This window comes from Ptychodera flava, chromosome 11, assembly GCF_041260155.1.
Source record: "Ptychodera flava strain L36383 chromosome 11, AS_Pfla_20210202, whole genome shotgun sequence".
In the NCBI taxonomy this organism is placed as follows: domain Eukaryota; kingdom Metazoa; phylum Hemichordata; class Enteropneusta; family Ptychoderidae; genus Ptychodera; species Ptychodera flava.
Window position 1 is genome coordinate 40,316,805 of NC_091938.1, and position 12,399 is coordinate 40,329,203.

At 36.8% G+C, this 12,399-nt stretch overlaps 1 protein-coding gene across 1 annotated transcript in view; it reads right to left on the reverse strand.

Annotated features, from left to right (window-relative positions):
* Positions 1–538, reverse strand: part of LOC139144269 (uncharacterized) — a 36,198-nt gene extending 35,660 nt beyond the window's left edge. The window contains 1 exon segment of the mRNA XM_070714934.1: positions 235–538. Coding sequence (XP_070571035.1) covers positions 235–346 — 112 coding nt within the window. The 5' untranslated portion in view covers positions 347–538.
* Positions 539–12,399: the final 11,861 nt, after the last annotated feature.

Sequence of the window (12,399 nt, forward strand, 5' to 3'; positions counted from 1 at the left end):
AAAGATATGCAACAGTGCTGTATAGAATGCCTCTCAGCACGGTACTACAGTAAGTAGTAGTATTTACCGGTATTTGCAACACACAAAATATGTGTAGTAATACTATTACTAAGGCACTCCATAAAGAACAGAGGTTGACAAATCATTAGCCAACAGTGGTGTAGGAAAAATACAAGTTAATATTGCTGTCGGTATATTAACCGTCTGAGTTTTTCAAAAATTGCTGATACTTACTCGGTGGGACAAGCTGGGTCGTACAACTCGGCCATTCTTGAAAACAGTTACCGCGATCTACCTGTGTTAGCGAAACCGTCACTTGTACAGCGACAAGAAGCTTGATTTCCATAGGCTAAACTATGTGAGCTGAGATTCATCGGAGAGATCGATGGATCTTACGACTGCGTGGTAAATTTCCTAATCATAACTTCCATCTATAAATGTACGCTCTGCAAATTAGACTGTCATTCAATCCCGTTTCCATGGAAACTGGTCTAAAATTGGAGCGGACGCGCACGCTGGGTTGGGATTCCCTCATCCACTACGGCCACCAGCCTCGCTTTAACCGATCCCGGGATTTTTGTCACATGGTTGATGACGTCACTCCAAGGGACACGGGAGGTTATCCTGTACGCATGCGTCTGTAACATAAGAGTTGTTCAGGTCTGTGATATATCCTGAGAATCTTTAAAATCGGCATAAAGGAGCGATATTTCCAGAGTAGTATGTATAATAGACAGGTAAGCTCATCTCTTTCCTGATCTGGCTCTTACCCCGTATGTATGGCGCGGAACACAAACCACGATGGAACACCTTATTCTTGTCAAATATGTCGGCGAGATGTTTGTTGACATTCGCCGGGTGGATACGAATCTGGTAATCACTACGACTGTACTGTGGAGGGTATGAATCAAGATCTGGTGTGAGAATTTTCCCTGTCGTACTTAAGCGTCATTTTTAAATTTCATAAGTTAAAGACAGTACTTTTTACCAAAATGTAATTGAGAAAGGTAATTGTGTTGCCACGCTGCCACTAGTAATAATGGAAGATCGCTATTTTGACCTGCTGAATAGAAAATCGCAGAAAATGCCAGCTGATCAGACCAAAGGCAAACAGAACAACTTAGATCACTTCTCCAATAAGGCAGTATATGTCCAATACATCTGTGGAATGTTATCAATCAAAAGTATTGTCTTAGCCGAAAATTACAATTTTAGTGTATTCATCTTCCATGCAGAAATGTCTGCTAAAAATTAGGAGGCATTTACCTGATAGCATGTTACTCATTTGTGAGCTACTTCCATACTGGACAGTGGTACTATAGCATGGAAAAGAGGCCAACTGCCCCTTCCCTTCAAAAATACACAAAATCAAAAACTATGTAGTCAAATAATGTTTGTCCTACTGTGTATAACTAAACTGCCAAAACAGTCACTGAGTGTGTGGGAAGTAAGGGCCATTGTCAAAATAAAAGGAAATGCAGAAATACTATGAAAACCAATAGAATTGCAATTAAAACAGGATTTTTGATAAAGCCGACTGGGACCCAGCTATGATATCTTTTCCCTGCCAATAGACTATCATATCTTTTTTCACTGTTATCCCAAACACTAGTGGAATGCCCATACCCACAATCAAATGAAATGAGCCAAGCACAGGAGTCTGAAATTTAAATAATTCTAATACATATATCAGTCCAAGTAGGAAATATTCTGTTCAACCAAGTGAACAGTTGCATGGGTTTCACAAATAGCTTTCTCAGTCACAGGTTGTTTTGACAATTTATGGATTAATATATGGTCTGTTATAAACTCCAATTCTGTGAGAGAAAAAACTTGACATTGGCGAAAGAAATACTGAGTTGTTAGCCCTTTGGTTGGTGTTAAATATTAATCTTATTTATCAAACACAAGGATTATACAACTGGATGGATTATACATGTAAATCTATGAAAGGTCAGGTGTCTGAACAAAATTTGTTTTACACTGCAGATACCAACATCTCTGTGGCATGATATTCTTTGCCATTGCCAGGGACACTTAGAATACTTGTAATTCAACTGGTCTGAATGCAACATAGCAATGTTTGTCATACTGAAAAGGTGCCAAGCTATGAGAAACAGTTTTAATTTTACTGTAGAGTATTCATACTCACTCCATTCGATAAAAAGATCTTGCATGTCAATCATTAACATACTTAAACAAAGTCTGGCATGAATTCAAAAATGATGCAATGGACAGGTCAAGTTTGACATACGCCCCAACCTCCCCAGTAGCTGTTAATGGTTATTGTATCCTTTATTATGCTTTTTTCTGTAAAACAATAGTTTCATTGAACACTAATGTTTTGCTGAAGGATGGCATTTGCTTACAAAGTCATCCAGAGGTTTTCATAATATCTTTAGACATGTCATTAAAACCTCTATCTAAAAGTTAACCTAAACTCCCAAAATCTTGCTTTATTGACAGTCATGTTTGCAGAGATAGTGACTTACCAGTATTGTACTGTGTAACAAGGTAGGGTCCAAATGCTTAGTATGCATGAGGTTTATTTAAAAAAAATGGTTAGGGGGGGCTGGAGGAATCGCGATTGAAATCTTATTTTTTTTCAGATCCCCCCCCTCAATACCCTCAAAAATTTTCAAGTCCCCCCCCCTCGATACCCTCAAAAATTTTCAAGTCCCCCCCCCCAATTACCATATAGCCACATATTTATTAGGAATGCACACAGAGTAAAAAAACATGTAATGTGTCGTTCTGCACGCAAATGTTCAACACTACCTCTTATCAGCAGGTTGTAGAGCCATATACCTAGGGCAAGTTCTTAAATTGATTTATTTTTAAATGCATCAGTGAACTTTTTGGATTTCTCAGTCTAAGCCGACTTGAGTTTATCCAACTCTGGCCAGTTCAATGGCACCAGCTGAAAAGCACACAAAATGACAATCATGAGAGAGTATGAAAATTGTGTATTCCTAGCTACGTTTAACCAAATTGTGAAAAAATGAGCACAGTGGCCTACCAAAATTTTTTTTTTCAAAAGTACAAGACATATACAACTTAGATGCCACTTATAAAAAGTTTTACAAAATTGACAATACTGGAAGGTTAAAATATTCCATGAAATTAATGTTTTAATCTCAGAAATTTTGGGTGTAATAATGGCAAATTTGATAAAAAATAAAAGATTCCATTTAGTCACACATTTTTCCATTTAAATTAGAGTCTTTACTGTTCAAAGTTTTACTTTTGTGTTATTGGTACAATGAGATGTGAAAATTTCATTCACTGCATGAACTTGAAATGAATGGTATTATATATTGATTTTAAGTGATTTTAGAAAAACTGACTTTTCATCGTAGATTTGTATAAGATCAAATATGGTGACCCCATCTTTTTTCTTTAATATTTGATTGTTCTCATATGCCAGAATTCAAAAATCCATGGTAACTGTTAGTCCCCTAGTCTTCTATGTGTACAAGTAGATGTGTGTGTCACTGTCAATTGAGTGTCCTATGACCAAAACTCTTCTTAAACTACATCAGAGTCAGAGCTACATGTATCACTGTCACTGCCAGTATGTAGTAGCAGGGCAGTAGTTGTATTAACTTTTTATTTTGACAATAATTTTGTTCAGTTTATACAATTGTGTTCTTGTTCTACTCCCTACAGAATGTTGAGCTATCCAGTACTCAGCTTGCCAACACAGCCTACGGGTACCGTGCATTTGCATCATTTAATTATCACCAATATTTAAACAAACGGGCTTTGTTGACAAACTGAATATTGTGTTTTTCAGCAGCATGCTGTAGAGAGACACCAAGAAACTGTGTTTGATACATTGCATAGAAATATTGAAAAATTATCAACAGTTGTAGCTCCTGCCCCATTACAAGGCCAACTTGTTCTACGAAAATTTAATGGCATTAATACATTTGTAGACTTTTTCGAGATTAAAGACATAAAATTTGACAAAACGGTTCTAGATTTTGTTTAATTATTACTAACATTAGAACCATTGGACGACATCAAAATGTTGGGAGTCAAAATATTTTCAGGTCCCCCCCTATAGGCAGAGCAAAACTTTCAAGTCCCCCCCCTCAACTACCCTAAAAATTTTCAAATCCCCCCCTGAATTCCTCCAGCCCCCCCCCTCACCACTTTTTTTGAACGCGGCCTTATGTAGAAGAAATGTTTACAGAAGCCCTGTAGTGTACCTATAGTATCCATGGTAGTTTGTGCCAAGATAGAAACTGTAAACTGTTTCTTCATTGTGATTGAGTAAAGTCTGCTTCAGGGGTGTAGGGATGTACAGTATGGAATGTGCAGCATAATACACACTGTCATTGAGAGAACTAAATTTAACTACTTCTGTTTTGCTCATATCATGCAGTTGTACTGGAGTAATAAAAGAAATTTATGTCCATTACAATTTGTAAATCATGACATACTGGAACATGTAATAATTTGTAGATAAATCCAGGCATGTATTGTAGTATCACCACTACATGTAAGAGTAATGTCAATTTCAGCACATGAAACGCATCAAAACAACTATCAGTTTGCACAATCAATTCATGAAATAGTTGGAAGCTTTGCCACCGTCAACATCAAAGATCTTATGTGAAATACATGAGTACCTGCATACAGCTCTGTAGAGTAGGTAACACAGGGACATATTTGCTTGCCAACTAGTGTTTTATTTGAGCTGGGAACCTCCCTCAAATTTCAAAACAACATTTGTTGAAACATGCTTACAATCTTTCTATTGATAAGCACCATCATGCATATATCATTGTCAATGACCAGTGTTTGCCAATCACACTACATCTCAGTGCTCTGCTGTGCTGTACACTCTATATTGAAACATCCACAACACTGAGAATCCTGGTCTTCCAAGCCATATTGAAGAACAACTTTGATATTTCCTTCAAGAGTTTGACGTATTTGCTTGTAATCAAATGAAGGCAGTAAGTTGATTATAAACTTTAGTACCGTAAGGCCTAATTATTACAAGAAGAACTTGAAATGGCGATGGATGTTTATCAATGAGTATATAAAAGTATGGATGCAGATTTTTTGTAATTGTACTAACTTGGCTCAAAGCAGAATGGATACAGAAATGTGACCTAGCTGTCACACTTTTGGTAGACTTTACAGAAATAGATCACAGGCCTGTGCATGAGTGTGGTAGGACCACTAGTATTGAGGCAATATCTGCAAAATGCTATAGGAACTGGACCTGCAGACCACAGGCGTACGGAATGTTTCCTAGATCGTTGTCGGATGGGAAATGACTGACTCTGTACTGTGAGGCCGAAGGCCGAACCTCGCTCGGTACTGTATAAGAATACAAGGTATGTCACGGAAAAATCGACCGGTGGCCCGAAACAAACAAAATAAGCATCTACCTCAAAAAATTACATCGACCGGTCGGAAATACCTTCAACTTTCAAATCTTTACTCTGGTTACAGAATTCTTTCAAATCTGCCAGTTATGGCGATAATTGACTGTCCAGCGAATACTCGCACTTGCATTGCCACTCCGCCATTTCGAATAGCTGTTTTACTGGGGTTTTTACTCCCAAAAGCCTTTGCGAGTGGACGAGTGCCACCCCGTGGAGAGTTTGTTTACAAATGTCAGATGGCGGGATTCACAAGCATGAACTTTCCCATGGTTTGCGTTGATTGCCTTGTTGCCTGATAGCTGAAGTTGTATTCACTGACAGAATGAAATTTACCTATAACGGTTAACGGTTGAATTTAGCGGTTGTGGGGTCACGGGGTCACTTGTCCACTCCCAAAGGCAAAGGCTTTCGGGAGTGAAACAGCTATTCAAAATGGCGGAGTGGCAATGCAAGTGCGAGTATTCGCTGGACAGTCAATTATCGCCCATAACTGGCAGATTTGAAACAATTCTGTAACCAGAGTAAAGATTTGAAAGTTTGAAGGTATTTCCGACCGGTCGATGTCATTTTTTTGAGGTAGATGCTTTATTTCGTTTGTTACGGGCCACCGGTCGATTTTTCCGTGACATACCTTGTATTCTTATACAGAACCGAGGTTCGGCCTTCGGCCTCACAGTACAGTGTCAGTTACTTCCCATCCGACGACGATCTAGGAAACATTCCGTACGCCTGTGCTGCAGACAATGGGATTTACATTTTCAAATAGTTGTTTCATCACGCCACAGTCCCTCCACACATTGTGGAGGGACTGTGATCACACCATGATGGTAAAATGACCTCTGGCGTGTTTGTTATGCAATATACTGGTAATTAGTCGGTGCTCATACTGTACATGTATGTTTGATTCTTTCACAGCCCATGGTTTGTTACGCAGGTTCTAATCTGTTACCTACCTCCACTGATGTGCTCTCCACAGTCTGGCTACACCAGCCCAGGGCCAAATATGAATTGAACCCAGGTTGCCAACAACTTTTTTGTCAACAATGATTCTTTGCTGATATGCAAAATCATGAAAAAGTTTGAAGAATGTCAGTTTGTTGTTTTGAATTATTATTTAAACGCCCCAATTCCCCATTGACATGCGGTAATTAGTAATAGGATGAATTGATATCAGCTGTTGCTATGGTAATAACATATAGCATATAATCATTCAAACTACCTCACAAGACACTTGGACTACATGTACTGGTGTCAAGCTACATGTGTAGCTCTAGTCCAGAATATTTTCGATCGTGGTACCACATAACAAATGTAGTTTTGGTATGATAAGTCTTTGGGTAACTTACCAAAACTAAGGAGAGGTACTAGACTAGGCTGTAGATAAGAGTTACCGTGATGTACTTGGGTTTTTGAGGGGGCTCAAGCTATCAAGACCAGTATGTACATGTGTACTACATCCCTAACCTCTAAAATCAAGTGATAGTAGTAATTCAGTGTTGAATCTAGTCTTGTAGAACCAGGTGACATTTGGCAGCCTTCCAGGACAAAAATGGGGCCATGACAGTTGTTTGAGGTCACTCTGAAATGCACCATGTAAATAAAACACTGAGGTAATCAATAAATGTTCATCAGTCTACACTTGTTTTACACTCTACAATTTTTCATGCAGTGTTTTCTGTAAACATTCTCCTGTTTTTTTAAGAAGATCAGCTCAGAATGCTTAACAACAGTCAAATGACTCTATGTCAGGTTCCTCTGTGTTTATGAACATGAGTCTGTTCAATGTGTCTGCTGCAAGTCTATTTCATAGTGATATCTTGATGTTATTTTGCACTCTAAAGCCATGCTCACAGTCTACTGTCTAAACAGGGAGTATACATGTACATGTAAGTGCAATGTCACACAACTTATGAAGTTTGGACACAGATCACTGTGATACTTGTACATCAAACCCCAGAATCAAGATAATTTATCTCTTAGTCACTTCTGCTGTACAGTACATGTAGTTCTCATTCTTTGAACACAGCCCACTTTGTATATTACATCAATGTGCTTTATTAAGTTCTTGATTCTTGTTTGTAACGTGATGAACAAGCAGAAACACTGGGTAGCACTACAAAATCACAATATTAGGGAATCTTTGACGTTCATGACGCTGTACATCAACCTGGCAATTGCTTTACCTAGTAGAAAGACATTCTACCATCGAGTCGAGTCGAGTTGTAATATTAAACTGTTTTCATTGTTTTTCCTCTATGGCTTAAAAACAATATAAAAATTTGCACATTTAAGATCACATCACCATCACTTTTAAACCTTTATGCTCTTTTAGACATTCAGGCCACTTCGACAATCTTTTTGTATGCGTTTTGAAGACGTGTGTGTTACATTCTTGATATACACTATCAGTGTCCACTCTTACCATGTGTTTTTGTATGTGTCCATCTTAACAATAATCAACTTCCATCTAATCATTTGACCAATGTACAATACATTGCATTATTATACACCTACTGCCGTAACCTATGGGAGTTTGACCGTCCAATAACTTTCCGTATTTTGTATAGAACGCGTAGTCCCGAATACGGGAGACGCGCGACGCGCGAATTTTCAGGGGTTTGTACTGTAGCAATTTTATTTCAACAATCGCGCATGTTCCACTCATATCGCACGTGCCGCATCCCTCAAAATTTACCATAAAAATTAGTTTATACGGACGATTAATGAGGGAGGTGTATAATAATAGGGTTATACACAAAATACGGCCCTGGGCCGTGTTTTGTGAATAACCCTATATTACAGTGCTATGGGGTTGACGCAAGAAACATATAATTATCTGCAAACTGAGAGCAGTGGAGACTTTAGGTAGCTTTATGCCTCTGCACCAAGTCATGTAGCACTTTAACAAAGGCTCATGAACGGTAAATTAGCATTCAGAGTTCAATGTTGGGTCAGGTTAGGTCAGGTCCATGATATCAATAATATCACTATAGGGCTGAGCCCATCAGCTTGTGCAGAGTAAGACTTGAAATGAAATTTCAATGGAAAGTGGCAGTTCACTATTCATAATAGATGGGTTTTTTAATGAAAATATACAAAGATACTCCAGTGTTCTCCCAAGGGTTTCTTGGTAGAGTGGTGAGTAATTTGCATAACAATAAATGTGATTCTTATGGTAATGATTTCTTTTGTTTACCAAAAATTAAAGAGTGGCAACCACCACTCTATAATTGCCCTGGGGAGAACACTGTACTCTTGTTTGTCAGAGATGTTGGTAGCTAAGCCCAGCTACCCAGGGTGCTTTGTATGAGGACAGTGACCTTTGACGCAAGTCATGATGACTGTTGGTCACTCAATAATATTTCATCCAAAACAAAAATATGTTGATTTGTTATTTTCAAAGTTATCTCTTTATGCCGATTGCAAATTTTGTTTGAAGTGAAGAATATTGAAGCACTAGAAGGCATTGTATAGAACCGAAACGTAGATTTTGTAAGATCTGTAACTCCGGTGACGTTGAGGACGAGTATCACTTTTTGTTAATTTGTTCACTTTACGACAGTATTAGAGTTAAACCACCATGTACCTTTCTTGATCCAAACTATGATAAATTCAAAAGGCTTATGAGTTCTAAAGATCCCAGGTATTAATGAATACTTGTAAATATATCTACAAAGCCATGGCTGTGAAAACAGCAGCCATCTGCAACTATTAGTATGAAGCATTAATCTTCAATTTATTTTTGTGAGTATTTTGTAAATATTGTGTATCATTTATTTCATGTCTGTATTTGTGTGATAGATAACTTTACTGAGAGCTGGATGTTCTCCTTGCATTTGGGCCCAAGGCCTTGAAACGCAATAAATTACTTACTATCAGAAGGCATTGTGGGAATGCATTGTATCTGGTCAAGGAAAAATTTCTTATCATACAGCAGTGACATATGCATATCAGGGAGCCATTTGTGGCCAACTTTGGTGGCCTGCTGCATAAACTATTAAATTATGATCTTTCGTCCAGTCTTTCCGCTTTCTATCATCACTTCCTGGGCTTGACATGAGTTTAAAGAAATGGGAGCTTTTTGAAAGATGATTTATTGCCACTCTCACATCATCAGTAAACATTGAAGTACATGTACGTCATGTCAGGACTGGAGTCTCGGAGCCACTAATGTTTTCCTAAATCATCTCAAAGTACAGCAAAAGACAAGATGCACATTTTACCAAAACAAATATTATTTTGCACCATCCTTTGATTCTAGTTTTAAGACAGCAGTAATCGATATACAGTAAGTTATTGTTCTCTATACACTTGTAAGTCTGGTTTATTCTGTGAAAGTGTGGTAATTTTGGTGGGCTACATGTATGGCAGTGATTTAAACCTTTTCTACAACCTTACTCAAAGTGTGTGTTAGTTAACTTTGTTGGTCATTGAACTCCATTAAATTGTTTAAATGAAACATTCTTAGAATTTTAGTCTGTTTATACATGTAGTTTGTTCCAGCTGTCATTAAACACAGTAGTGCATCAGTAAGGGAATTATGCAAGCAGGAAATGCATAGTGGTAGGTCAAATGAGTTTACCAGGAAGTAAAGCCTTTCCTGATAACGTATCTGTAATGACATTTCTGAAATACTAGTGTTCCCATCAAACACCCAAAAAGCTTCATCCGATCATGAATGTAACAGTAGAATTAGTTCAGCCTTCAATATACCGGTATCTTCTCAAATATGACCTGTGTTTTGTCACTCTGACCAGAATTTGGCTGGTATGTATATGTAACTATATTTCCTGTTCTGTGATGTAAGCATGTAAGATATGTGTACCGTAGATCTGAGTTTACGTAGATCTGAGTTTACGTCAATACATACGTGTCACATGATGTGTACGTACATGTAGGTATGTCAACTTTTGTGAGCAGATGTATATATGTATTTGTGCATGCACACACATTACAGGAACACTCTAGATACAAATGTTACTGATTATACATATACATATACATCTATGTATCATACATTTGTACAATGTAAGGAAGTTGAAGCATAATATTGTACATGTATGTGTATCAGTGCATATCATGTGGCTTTGGAAGTTTGATGTCTATATTCACCTACATTTGTAGGCTCATACAGTATATATATATATATATATATATATATATATATATATATATATATATATATATATATATATATATATATATATATATACATATATTATATATATATATATATATATATATATATATATATATATATATATATATATATATATATATATCAACAATACTGTTCCCTCTCAATCAAGAGAATGTTGTCCTTTCCTGTCAAGTAAGCCACTGCTGTAAACTTCAATTATATGTATTTCTCAGAGTTTCATTTGCTCATATGATTGCAAATATTTTAATTGTAATCTGCACATTGCGTTAACCAACTAACAAAAGAATTCAGGAAATTTGAATAGGCAGTCTAGGAACCCTAGAGTTGTCCATGATTTGCACAGGAGTCGTACATATACTGCTGGTAGCTAGGCCACCATGGCACTGTTTATCCAAACTATGTACTTTTTTAATTTTGATAAATATATGATGTATCAGGATATCAGGACATTTAGCAATTATCTTCTTCAGTATATGTAGTTACATTCCTCATTTACTCACTGAATTAAAATATTTTCCCAAATGCATGTATTTTTTTAATTCAACCATTTTTATCACACCCAGAATACTTCCACTGTGAATCAAAAGAGTTCAATTGTAACTCGTCCTAAAGGTTAGTTAGGCAATTTTTCCAAGTAAAGCTCATAAGGTTGTACAGTGATTTCTTTTTCATATATTCCTGCTCTAACTGAAGTAACAATCAGACATGTGTTCTGCCTTGAACTATGATCTGAACTTAGCAGATCAACACAATGGTCATGCTTTCTTTGTTTTAAAACAAACTGAGTAACATAACTTCAAACTGTGTCCGACTGTGATTTTTTTAATAAAACTGGTTCTAAAAGTGTAATCAAAAGATTTATTGGTAAGTCAGCATTCTTTTATAAATTAAAACTGTATTTAAAGATCAGTCTGAATTAAAAAGAGAGGAAAAGACCTGCATAAGCAACGCAACTGAGATAATTCCAGATAAAAGAATTAGACTAGATTCCATGAAATACGTATACATGTATTTATTCTGTGGTATTGTTAATATTATAATTTTAGTCCGAGCAAGTCCACTGAGCATTAACTATTCTATAGGTCTGTATCAATGTAAATCTGGTCCTGATGTCTTTAGTCTGTATCATGGAGTGTCACTAGTACTGGCAGTCACTGATCTACCATACTCCATTTACATTGCATAATAACAAATCCACTTCCCTAGAAATGGATTAGAATAAGTGCACCTTGACAATGGATGGGTGGACTGGACAACATATCACTGGATGTTCAATCCCATTGATCATTGATTCCAGATAGAATATATAGTGGTTTATTGGAAAAGGGAAAAGGGTCCTTTTCTGTTGTACACATGGAGTATTGCTATGAACATACAAAGATATTGAAACATGTTTCATTTACATGCATAGATGATCTTGAATCTCCAAGTCAATGGGGAGTTTGCCATCATTTGACCAAAACTCCAGTCATTGCAAGTACAAAGTAAAAATTTGAGTTGTTTTTTAGGATGATGGTTAAATTAGTATGATATCATTCAGTAACTAAAATACAGTGAACACTTTCACAACACTTATCATTGTGAAAAGAAATATGGTATGGATCGCTCACAATATGAACATACCGTACTACACTTTACACAATGTACATGAATTATGTACACATGCAGTAGTACAGTCTATGATACCATACATGTACTCTCAGACTGTTACTGTTTGAAAATGCAGCACTCCCCACTGTGATGGGGAAAGATTTATAGACATAACAATCTAAGATTTGTTCATAGGTAGTTTTCATTGACAGATTTTATTCTCTGTTTCTTTTTACATTGCAG